Here is a 13332-nt window from a genome sequence, read left to right as displayed (position 1 = left end):
CAATGCCGAGCGCCACAGTTTGCGTCGTTCGCTGTAGAATAAACCCGATACTGCGACACACCAAGGAGGCACTGATGAAAATAGACAAACGTATGTCACAGAAACTGAGAGGCACGACATGGGAGTCGATCTGGTTCAACACAAAGATAACGTGAAACAATGCACAATGATACATGGATACAGAAAGGAATAAGCCTCCCAAACCAGCTAGAAACCAAACAGTCACCATTAACATTCCAAAACCTGCAACAACTACACGAACTCCCAAATCGGGAACTTTACACCTTTCTGAAAATCAAAACAGCCATAACGAAAGCAAACCTAAGAAAGGAAGAACCGACCATCATCAAATACATGCAAACCTTGAACTCGGCAGGCCACCAAACAGCGAAGATATACAAGCTCCTCAACCCATCCACATCGTCACTGAATAGGAATCAATCAATCAATCAGTGACACTTATATAGCGCGCTACCTACCCGTAGGGTCTCAAGGCGCTGGGGGGGGGGGGGGTGCCGCTACTGCTCGAACAGCCAGGTCTTCAGCTTCCTCCTGAAGGAGAGGTGGTCCTGGGTCAGGCGCAGGTCGGTCGGTCGGGAGTTCCAGGTCTTGGCGGCCAGGTAGGAGAAGGACCTTCCTCCTGTAGTTGCTCTTCGGATGCGGGGGACGGCGGCGAGGGCGTGGTTGGCAGATCGGAGGTGGCGTTTGGGAGCGTAGAAGTTGATCCGGCTGTTGAGGTAGCTCGGGCCTTGGTCGTGTAGGGCTTTGTGTGCGTGGGTGAGGAGGCGGAAGGTGATTCTTTTGTTGACGGGGAGCCAGTGGAGGTCTCTCAGATGTCCGGTGATGTGGCTGGTTCGTGGGATGTTGAGGATGAGTCAACGAACACATGGGAACAACTCCTGGGAAGGCAGTTACAATCTATATTTTGGATTCGATATTTTAGTACTTACCTGTTCGTAGATAGAGATTCTATATTTTGTCCTTCGATATTTTGGAGTAGATATTTTGGGCATTCTATATTATGTCCCTCGATATTGAGTCACTGAACCGAACATACATGGGCAGGGTTTTGAATTTAGGGTTTCCACTATGAAGTGTAAAGTATGTCATAATGGTTGAAGTTGCACACTAAGTATATGTTCCTTTTGTTGATACCCTGCATTCTTTCAAACTCTTTGCACGTTTGTTTTTCTCTGTACCCTGTAGGATCCCTTACCTTGGTCTCACTGCCCGCTGAACAGCAACCTTACTGGCTACGTGGAAGAATGTGAAAAGAGTTCTCCAACTCAGTACTTCTGGTACCGGGAAACCATTAACATTTCATCATCCATTTCAGAAAGTGGCAGCATCCAGTGGGAGCAAGCAGTGTGCCTCATCCTGGCATGGTTTGTAGTGTATCTCTGCATCATCAGGGGCACTGAATCTACTGGAAAGGTAAGCAGTGTCCAGTGCAGTGACCAGGACTCATAAACACATCTTCATGCTCAAAGGCAGGCACGGACTGGCCATAGCGGGCCCCGGTCATACGCCCGGTGCGCCGCATGGGTGGGGGCCGGTTTTGGGCCCCTGGGGGCCGTTTTTGTTACAGGGCCGTTTTTGCAGCATAGCTGGAAAATCCGCCCTGTACCAAAATCGCCCGAAAACCAGCCCCGGCAAAGAGCTCGACGGCACCTCCAACCCTCCTGAGTGGGGAGGAGGGGCCGGCCGAGCCCTTTGCCGGGTCCGGTTGTGGTTCCCAGTCCGGCCCTGCTCAAGGGAGGAATGTTCAACCTATGTGAATGCACAATATTCTTTAGTAATGAGCATCGTCTTTGTTGTTCTCACAAAGAGCATCAAACTCTGTAAAGACATGCTCTTCATAAAATCCCAAGGCCGGATTTACTTAAATTTCAGGCAACACAGTGCATCAAGGAGGGTTGCAGTGCTGACCTAAACTATGCAGTAGGGTCAGGATGGGTTTTGTGCAGGTAGGGGTGGTCACCCTCAGGTAGGCACACGATTTTAGTACAAACGTTTGTTTTTAAGTCTCTGTAAATGTAGGTTTGCATCAAAATACATGGGTGGATGAATGGAAATGCCTATGCTTCACCCATGAAACGTGCTGCCTTGTGTTCTTTTTTACCATGCCATACAAATCGGGCTTGCGTGGCATTGTAAACCACAAAATACATTTTGCCTTGGGGCTGCGCCAAAAAAGTGTCACAATCCCAACACAAGTTCTAGTGAACCTGGGCCCCAATTATTAGACCTCAAAATACATGATGGTGCAGTTTTTGCAGAATCAATTGCTTTTACGAACTTGCATGTTTACAGGTAAAAACCAAACTTTTGCAGGTATTTTCCACACTGAGAGCACACACAAGTTTACACATCTGAGAGGAAGGATTGAAAGTGGGTACAAGGGGGGTTTAGGAGATGGGAACAAAGCAGCATTGATGGGCCTGTAGGAAAAAGGGTACCTATACAAGGCACAATATTATACCAAAGTAGAAAGAAAGAAAAAGATTTAAAGGTAAAGGCCCTCTCGTATCATATTTCGCATAGAGAAAGGTACATCAAGTACTTTTCCAGTATATGTGAGAGGCTTCCCATGGGATCCAGGAACTATCCCAGATTCGCAGTGGTACTCTGAGATTTCTTTGTAAATTTCTTTAAACTCAGAATTTTTTTGTAAACATAGGCATATAGTTCTGGAAGTACATTCCTGTCTTTTTTCCTGCAATTTTGTGGCGTGACTATAATTTGACGCTGCTCATGGTCAATACATCTTTTTTTAATTAGAGGGTGGTTTCCTTTACTTTTAGCTTCATAAATGTGTATCATACGTTTTTACATGGCAAAGAGGAGGGTTTACCATCTTATTTAATTGTGGTGTAAAGGAACGTAGAGTTATCTAGATTGTAAAAGCCTCCTCCTCGTGAGATGAAACAAATCATGTTTAAAAGTGCAAATGCACGTGTGAGTTACTTTTCTGAACGTCGAAATGTACATCTGTTACATTTCTTTGTACTCTTCTGAGTACACTTCCACACATGGCTATCCAGAAGTACTCTTGGAAGTCTCTGAATTTTGAAAACGTTGGAAATATACTGTTACTACTCAATCTTTATGCCTGTAGATGCAGCATCGTAACCTATAGCTGAACATGAGCAGTCAGTTGAGGCAAAACCCACAACATGGATTATAGCAATGAATGGATTAGTAGCGATTATAGGATCATAGAGCACAGTACTACTTATCTTGCAAAACCCAAAAGAATGCCATTGCTTGTGGGTAGTTGTTTATAAAGGGCAAGGAAGGGAAAACACACCAAGGGGTAAGGTAGAAAATAATGGAATCTACTTTGAAATATACAAGCACAGTCCTACTCAAAAAAGAAGTGGTGTATACTGAAATCAGTCCTTTATTACAGCATGAAGGGAAAGGAGATTTATAAACAATGATTTGTATACCATATTTAGAAAAACATAGAAAAAAATTAAAAATGCGTTCATCACTCATGCTAGAAAATGCAGTTCCATGGTTGCAGTTTTGGCTACACTGTCTTGTACTGAATGTGTACTAATCTGATTATATACGAGAAATCAGGACTGCCCAACTCTGAAGGAACTAAAAAATAAAAACTGGTAATAGAAAACTTCCAAAACCCCGGTGTACAAAAAGGAAACCATAGTGTATGAAGGGGTTTTAGAGACACAAGTAAGTATTTTCAGCACATTATCATAAAGTAGCATACATTGTCACAAAGATAAACGTATTTGTTATATACTATACCAGATATATCATACTCTGAAATAAATTTATCAGAAAATCAAACCTTTATTTTTATATATAGAAACTCAGATTTCACTTAATGAAATATACATGGGCTATAATGCTGAATTATGTCGCTAAAGACCTTCGTCGATAAAGTTCTACTACTGAATAGAAAAAAAATCACTATATTAGAATACTAAATTCTGAACAGGAAAATACTTGCCTTGTTTGCTTTCTCTTCCCTGTTTTTATTTCTCTTTCTTTCACTGATTAATGATGCTGGGGTAAATATTTACTAGTAGTTGATGTCTATAATAGTGTATCTAAGGAATGGTGAATGCCTCTCATATAACATTTGCTGTCCTTGTTGCAGGTTGTCTATGTTACAGCGTCGCTGCCCTATCTTGTCCTTATAATTTATTTAGTGAGAGGGTTAACATTGCATGGAGCAGTGAATGGACTGGCGTACATGTTTACACCAAAGGTATGGAATACATATGTTTAAAGTTCATTAAATATCTTACCTATGACTAGAACACACAATCCTGCTTAAACCTGTCGAGCCAGGTATATCTAATAATAAAATGGGACATTTCAGAGGCATAAGAAATTGTCTGGGTAGGAGGTAAGGTTAACACACAAAAGCAATTGATATAAGTGATAAAAAAGTTCACCTGAGCTTTCCCTTGCCTCCTCATCTGGCTGCAATCACTGTCATATAATGCAAATGGGTTTGGCAACATTTTAATTTTTTTAAACAAATTATGCGACAGGAGAAAACCATGCAAAATTACATGTTTTGTGCAAAGTGCATTTGATTGGTATCTTGTGGCATCACTTGTGTACAGAAGTGAAGAAAGATTCTGGCAAATTCACATAAGACAAAATACCGCAATGTTCATAAATTTCGCCTGCATAACATAATATGTGCATGTGCCTCATGCATGCCAACGTTACCTTTGACTATTTCTTCCTCTTTTACCACTTCTTTACGCAGCTCGAGCAACTTGCCAACCTGAAAGCTTGGGTTGATGCAGCAACTCAGATATTTTTCTCACTTGGGCTTGGATTTGGGACCCTGATTGCCTTTGCCAGCTACAACGAGCCAGATAACAACTGCGAGAAGCACGCCATCATTGTCTCCTTGATCAACAGTGGTACATCCATATTTGCCAGCATTGTGACTTTCTCCATTTACGGCTTCAAGGCAACCTTCAACTACGAGAGCTGCCTGAGCAAGTAAGTAGAACAATACGGTGGTAATGATGTTGCACTTGCAAACATGGCACCTTATATGGTCTCAAAGAAAGGTTCAAAGGTTATACATTTCTATTTATGGATTGCAAACAAGTCATATTTGTTTCAATGCACAACCTAAACATGATGATGTAGTTCCTTCCTAGTGTTTGTTATTTTGGTTCATTTCCTTTTTTTTGGTGTCTAATTCAGGACCATGAATAGTGGGAAGGTAGCAAAAGCCATACCCACACCCCTTTACTTTACAAATTGACTGAACTATATGCAGATTTTAGTTAATGATGAACTTGTGAACAGAAGACTAAGTGAAATCTATGCAAATGCCTGATGTATTATAATAGCACATATATGTAATTCCTTAAAAACATGGGTATTGTAACTGGACAGATCTCCCTCAGATTCCCTTACATTACCTACTTCTCCTACCCCACACATTTGACATATTTTTACAGCCCACCCTTACGATGCCCTACTCTATGCCCCTTTCTTTTGTCTGCAACCAGCACTGTACCGACTGCGCCCAGCCCCACCGGAAGATGTACAAAATCTCAGAAGAGTAAACAACAGCTGTAAACTGAAACTTCAGTATGATATACTCAGAACAACTTACTTCTAGTAACAGCACATGATGGTGTGTAATTCGGAAAATAAATTAATTAGAAATGCATCGTTAGGGGGCGTGGTCTGACACCTGCGGAAACGGCTTCTCACTACTGAAACCCTTTGCCTCACATCCTTGATCTGTTATTGAAAACCAAATAATACAGCTTTCTTTGTATCCTATTTGAGATAATTCACTGTGGAATGCTGCTAGCTACTTATGAATATAATCTTTACCAGTCTACTTTAATGCTTTCAAGGGCATTGGCCTTTCCCTGCCTCCAAGCTTCCGTGAATAAGCCATTTCACACGCTTCTGGGGTAACTTCATATACAAGAAAAGAACATTCACTATTGAACCAAGCATAGCTTCTGAAGAAAATCAAGAATTATACTAAGACTTACAGAGCACCTGTCAAGATTTCTAACAGAGTTGTCTTCTACCCAGTTGCATCTCAATGTTGTTTTCACAGAAAGCCTGTGAGAGAAGTTTTTCTCAACATCAAATGAATTCACCTTAAAGGAAATGCTCATAATAGCCTGCTGATCGGCTTTAATTACTCTCCACTGAATCTTGTGACCACCAATTCTCAGATTTCCAAGATAACATTTTCTTTTTATACATGTAATTAAATGCTCCTAATAGCCTGCTGATCAACTTTAATTATATTTCGTGTGACTCTCCACTGAATCTTATGACCACCATGCTGAGAATTCCAAGGTAACACTTAATATTTTCATTTCTTTTTTTCTCAAGCTCTCATGAGCAGTTACTAATCTCAGTTGTCCTTTTGATTCTTATTTAAGTTCTTTTTTACACTCTCATTAACTGGTTTAAGTTCTATGTATATATCGTCTATTTTTTTGGTTCTTTTTCAGTACTATTTGACATCATAGAGTATATACATGTATTCCTCCATTGCTACTATTTTTAAAATACTGTCTTGGAATGTAACAGGACTAGGAATAACACTAAAAAAGACAAAAGGTTTTAACACATTCAAACTAAATGCATCAATAGCACGTCAGCAAAAGTCAACTAAAGAAGCAATGAGTAGGTAATCTTTTTTTTGATCAGCAGCTATTAATCGCAAAGATGGTGTCATTTTATGTCACAAATCCATTGATATTGAACTAATATCAGATGAGTATAACGATGATGGCAGACGGCTCCTCGTAGATGCCCTTTTCAACAAAGATAATGTAACCATTTTAAATCTACTTAGACCACTGTACTCTCGCCCGACAGTCCTCCTACATGTTTGCAAGTTTCCTGCTGTGAGCATAGAGCCAGTACATAGTAGTACTTGTATCTTTCATCAGGGGGCCTCATTCGCTGTCATAGGACTTCCAGGCCATCACTCAGTGTGTCACTGGAGCATCCAGTCTCAGATACCTCGCCACTGGCTGTGGTGTCATATTCACTTTCTGGTCTTTCTTCACAGGATTTCTTATATTGTAGGATATCGTTTACTGGTTTGTCTCCTTCTTTTGTTGGTTCTTCTTTAGATGGGTACCCAGGTATGTCTGTAATCCTGTCTCTTCCTTTTTATTTGGTCTTCTTTGGACAATGTACCTGCAGTTTCAAGCCATGACTAAATTTCAGCAGGTTTTAAGAAAAAACTTGTGATGTCGTTAGTCACTATTAAAAGATTGGCTGGGAAAATCAGCGTATTGGATCCAGTTTCGTCATAGCTTCCTTTTCACCTCAAGGAATTAAGCCCTTTCTCTCTGTACAGCAGTTGTGTAGTTTGGGAAAAGATGCACCTTCCTGCCATCCACTGTCAGTGGACTATGTTGCTATGCTGTTTGGACGATCCAATCTCTGTCTCTTTAGTTCAATAGCCGAACGACCATAGTTCTGATTGGAGCACCTGGAGCTGACAGTCTCCTTAAAACTCTGTGTTCTCATTCAATAGTGAATAATGCTGGGGAGTTTCTATCATGTTATCACTCAGCCAGTCTTCAAAAGAATAGTTCAGGACTCTGCCCTTCGGTTCATTCTAATAAGCCGACAACATGTACATTGTTGCAGCATGAGCGGCTCTCAACATCCTCCGCCTCGACTTGAAGTATTTTTATCTTGTCATTCAGTACCTTCATTTGCGCCTTCAATTTTAACACAGTAGGTCTTATGCAGCTAATACAGATTTTGTTTCTGCCCCTTGTTCAGCTATTTCCTGTGATATGTTCGCAATTAACCTACATCAATTATTGCTAAATCAATTTTAGTTTCAAGAGAAGTTTTCATGTGCAAGATTACTTGAAGAATGTTATCAAATTTCAACTCATACTCATCATAGGTAACTTTCATGCTCTTCAATGTATCTATTTCCATATTTCCTCTTCCTACTTGTGTTCTGCGCAATCCATGTCTGTTGACATATTGATGGGCTCTGAGATACACTGTAATGCCTATGTGCCCTTATAGACTACACTTTACTGTGAGTCCACCCCGCACCTACTCTGCAGATGCTGTGAGGTCAGCTCTGGGAGCCCAAGTGAACTGTCAGTCATTCAGTGAGCACCGGGCTAGGCCAGGCGTGAAATCACTGCTGTATCTCCAAGTAAGTGAAAGCTCTGCAGTTGATGGTGAGGTAGCAAAGGACAGAGGTCTCACCACTCTCAACTCAGTGATAAAATGCTGAATTTATGGAGGAAAGAGGTTAAAAGGGGTGCAACTTGTGTGTCTCCTTTCATTGCTGTTGTATGCATCACTGGCAATATGTCACGCAGTTGCTTAGGTTATCTGTACTTACAGTACATCAAGCAGCCTCAGACATTCTGAGGCCCTCTCTAGAATCCAGACCGCTTTGACTCCAAGGTAGTGACCAGATAACACAGGTCACTGCCAGACCTCACTGGCCTGTATGAGTCTACTAAGTGACACTTGCCATACCGCTTCTCTGTGACCCCTCTCCTCTCAAGATGGTTCTCCCTGCACAGTTCCAGCTGTGCATGTTTCAAGAGCTGCTACTGAGCAGCTTAGATCCACCGTGGGTAAAGTCATCTCACCAGATAGAAGTATTTCCGTGCTAACTTAAGGACAGGAAATGGTCTATCTCAGTCCCCATGGACACATGGAGGCAGAGTCCTGGATGCCATGTTATTTCTGCTTGCCAGCACTGTCACTGTTTCTTCACTATGATCCTGGCATATAGAAGCACCCAAACTACTCCACTCTCCTGAGCCATATGCTGGAAGATCTTGGACTAGTTAAAGAGAGTCTTTTTGCGTAGCTTCTTTCCAGGATAAATGTGTTTAGGGATCCATCCAAGAGAGCTGTATAGAGAAATTGAAGACAAAGGAAGGGTTATTAGTGTTGTAAATGTAAAAATGTAAATTGATACTTGTATAGCGCACTACTCACCCGCAAGGGTCTCAAGGCGCTTGTACGAATACCGCTGTGGAACCCATCCTTGCTTTCCCTGTGAGGCATCCACTGGGCACCCCCAAGGTGGAGGCCAGGCATCCTTAGCGTTGTGGGGGCCGTTGTGGAGATTAAGCAAGCTATTGCCCAGAGTTGCAGAGTGGGACTCCATGATTGGAATAGGCACCAAGGCGAGAATTATCAGGTCCGTGGAATTTTTGAGCCCAAGACCCGCCGAGGCAGGGAATTGAACCCTGGTCCCGGGCTAGACCCCTGCATCAGGGTCTGCCGCTCTAATCATTGAGCCACACTTCTCCACTGATAAGTAGTGGCGCCTCCAAATTTTAACGTGAGTCTCGGTAGAACAATTATTTGAACGGTGCTACAGAAAAGAGGAAAACCCACAACCTCCAAATCAGACAGTAGTCCACAAACAATAAGTACAAAGCATCTGTGCACACGTTCTTTCGTTGACAGTATAAGTGCTGTACGTAATTAAACAACAACAAAACAAAACACAATGAGAGATGTTGATAGATGTATTCTTTCAGTTTAGGTTTATTCCAGGTGCCCAGCCAACACGTGTTTCATCATGGAGTTACCCAAGACTTCTTCAGTGCTCTAACGGGCAGCTTATCAAAACGTCGAAAAATACTCTCCGCCGGTTTTACTTCTGTCCCGGCTGTGGTTATATTCAGGCAATGTTGCTAGCAAGGACTATATCCTAGACTGGTAAGTACCAGATAGCGTAGCGCTGTGATTATACTCCTAATTCAAGCAGCCAGTGCGCCGCCACAATTGCTTCACCCGTGTGTGTTGCAGAAGCACTTATACTGTCAACGAAAGGACATTTGCATAGATCCTTTGTACTAGCTGTATAGAGAAATGTTCAACTCCACCTTGACATTAGACACACCCCTTCTAGCTCTTTATTCTTTAATATTACAGTGGCTAGTCAAATAACAAATCTGAAACCTGGAGTCAGATTTGGGTGACTTAATTATGGTAAGGAAGATGTCTATACTCCCTGTACCATACCTCGCCTTGAGGGCAAGCTAACTAATTTCCAGAAGACGTTGTAGGGATAAATGTGCAAAGCATTTTACCAGTAGCGACCCACCCATCTGGCCATTTGCTACCTATAAAATGCATTTTGCCATGTACAGAAGGAAAATAGCGACTGAGTAACTTGTTACCGAATTGCATTTTGCTACTGCGATTTGGTATTGGGAAGGGGTATGTTTAGGGCGTCCCTTCCTAATACCGAATAGCACTGGTATGCATGAATGTTTCCAGTCACAAAACATTCGCAGTTACCTCCAATTTTAAGTTGGTGGTAACCCATTCGCAAACGGGAAGGGGTCCCCAAGGGACCCCTGCCCCTTTCTGAATGTGCGCACCACCACACACCACTGCCTACTCCTAAATCATGAAAAAGTAGCTTCCTTTCGGGAAAATGGGCTGCATTACAAAAAAAAAATATTTATTTTAAAAGCAATCACAGGCATGGTGGTCTGCTGACCTTTTGATTAGGTAGGGTAATTTGTGACCCACTGCGAATCGCTCACAGTGTCAAACACTTTAGCGATCTCCTAATAGCGAATCTCTAAAATTTGCTATTAGGAAATCGCAAACATGTGATTTCGTACATCTGGCCCTTACTTCTGATAGAACAATTCACTAATCAATGTCACCCAAAACACCCCTCCCCCCGGACCACCACAGAGGCAGTGCAGACAAAGACAGCGGACCTTCAGGAAACACACCAACCTCACAGACTTAGCACCAGAGAATGTCATTGCCCACTACAGACTCAAAAGGACAACCATCCTCCGCATCCTAACCATCGTTGCCCACAGGCTGACGGTACCAACACAGCGGACAACCAAAATCCCACCTCAGACAAAACTGCTGGCTGTGCTGCATCTGTTGGCCTCTGGTACCTTCCAACCAACAACTGCCTGAGTCGGAGGAGTCTCACATCCATCCCATCAAAGTACATCACAACTGTCTTGGGTGCCATCATCAGCTTGGTACCCCAGTACCTATACTTCCCACACACTGCTCAGTAACAGCTGGCAACCAAGAAAGGCTTCTACGCCATAGCTGCCTTCCCGCATGTGTTGGGGGCAAATGACTGCACACATGTCCTACTTATGCCCCCTGCTGACACTGCACACAAATACCGCAACAGAAAGCACATGCATGCCATCAATGTGCAGGCAATAGTGGACCACTGGGGACTCTTCACCAATGTCGTTGCCAACTACCCAAGCTGTGTTCATGATTCCTACATCTTCACCAATGTCGTTGCCAACTACCCAGGCTGTGTTCATGATTCCTACATCAGGAGGCAAGTGACCCATGAATGAAAATGTACACAATGCCAAGTGTGGCGCGGATGTGATGGCCAGACTGCAGTATGGAGACCACACACATATCCATGTCGGCATACACAGCTGGTGTATGGAGTGTAGTGGACAGTGGACGCAACCATGTCACCCCAGCCAGTGGGGAGGATCACGGAAATGTAGATTGTTACGCCCCCCCGTGTAAGCGTGAGCGTGGTGGACTGGCCCGGCGTATGCCAGGCCAGCGTAGGGGTGTGAATAAAAAGCACATAGTTCTGGGTGTGATTTTCTTTCGGAATGCCCAACGTCTCTGCCAGGGCGACGTCTCTCACTCCACCATGAGGCCGGAGCCGGTGCCGTGAGTGGTGTTGCCTGCGATCCTGTGTGCCTACTGCACCTGCACCCCGGGCCGCTGATCCCGAACCTGTCTTGCCTGCCCCTGCGCACCCAGGCCTCACTGCTCACCTGTCGACACCAGCGTTTGTCAAAGAGGGCCCACAACGTGCCGGTGCAAGCTCCAAGCCCGAGGCCCGAGACCTTGGCAGTCTCCTCAGATCATCACGGCCTCCGCGACACAGGCCCGCAGTTCTCCTTTCTCATGATGTACTCCACTGGCATACACAGCGGACAAGTAGGTCACGCATTTGGAACTGAGTCTTGATTATGCTATGGCAGAGTACACATTTTATGGCAGAGTTTATATCTCTATACTCCCTTGGATGTGCTGTCACCAAGTCTGTGTATAGCATTCCAACCACACATGTCTGTGGTCCCTCACAGACTACTGCCCTCGGCCCCCACTGCGCTCGAGTAGGTCACTCATTTGGAATTCAGTCTTGATTTTACAATGGCAGAGTACATATCATAAAAAAGGGTATAGGAGGCCCCCTGAAGTACGGTCTGGGACCAGGGGTAGTTATGAAAATTAAGTCATCGGAAGAGTCACTAGGATATCTCCCTTATTTTATTTCCAGTGAACGCAGACCTACTGGTGGCCCCTCCGATACAGTGAAAAATTATCGGATCTTACGATTAAGGTATGCACGCGACCAATGCTTCTTGAACCAATCATCAGACAAGTAACTGAGGGGGCTGTATAATACGCCATTCTCCCCCCTCTCCATCCTTTCTGTTTATAGATAAAGACAGACATTATCATATCCCGAATAAATGGGACTTCAGTACCTTTGAGTGTGGACCCAAAACAGGACACCTCTACTTTGTTTCTATCATATTAGACCTCAGATTGAATAGCTGAGATACACATCACAACGAATATTCTGAGGTAAGATACCCTTACACCATATGTTGGGTTTAATTGAAACTCACCCATAATAGGTGTTTTGGCCTCCTATCATTGGAGATACCATTAGTTTTCAGTTCTATTTAGTTTATATGTTCCCACGAGTTCAATGGCACAACCACTAGTACAAAATATTGTTTACTGTAATCCCTATGTATATTCATGAAATGTTAATCCCTACAACTGTTGGTGTTAGAGTACTGTCATTGCCTTTGAAATAAAATTTTGTTAACTAATTGTGTGACAGCCATATAAATTTGCCTACTGCTTAAACTTACCATGTACACATTCAATTATGATGTAGTAATACTGTGTTTCTTTATAGAAACTGTCCTGAGGAAGGTTTTTTAACCGAAACGCCGCGTCGACTTGTGTTCTCACGAACATTTGTAATATTTTATGGAATTTTTTGTATAACATGATGTATTTTAAAATTGTATGGAATGTGTAATAAACTCATGTCTACTTTCTAATACTTTTGCAGTGTCTTTTCCTGTCACACAAAAATTATAAATCTCTTTTGATATTGTCATTTGTATGATTGATACTTTTGTATGCTGTTGTCTAGCTTTGACCATTGATAGGTACAGTACTTCTTGTGATACTTGGTGGTTGCGTCCAGTAATCGAACTTGTGCAGTGGGTACCTAAAACCGGCAGGGACTCTCCCACGGGCATCCTTTACTTTAGGGACAGA

At 42.9% G+C, this 13332-nt stretch overlaps 1 protein-coding gene across 2 annotated transcripts in view; it reads left to right on the top strand.

Moving 5' to 3' along the window:
* Window positions 1-13332, top strand: part of SLC6A20 (solute carrier family 6 member 20) — a 475678-nt gene that overhangs the window by 356083 nt on the left and 106263 nt on the right. For both annotated transcript variants that reach the window (XM_086964920.1, XM_086964921.1), the window contains exons 4-6: window positions 1207-1434; window positions 4130-4240; window positions 4754-4995. In XM_086964920.1, coding sequence (XP_086821046.1) covers window positions 1207-1434; window positions 4130-4240; window positions 4754-4995 — 581 coding nt within the window. The remainder of the gene's footprint in view (window positions 1-1206; window positions 1435-4129; window positions 4241-4753; window positions 4996-13332) is intronic.

The sequence above is a fragment of the Lissotriton vulgaris genome, chromosome 4_1, assembly GCF_964263255.1.
Source record: "Lissotriton vulgaris chromosome 4_1, aLisVul1.2, whole genome shotgun sequence".
Lineage (NCBI taxonomy): Eukaryota > Metazoa > Chordata > Amphibia > Caudata > Salamandridae > Lissotriton > Lissotriton vulgaris.
The sequence above is the reverse complement of the archived record's forward strand: the minus strand, read 5'-3'. Positions and strand labels throughout refer to the sequence as shown.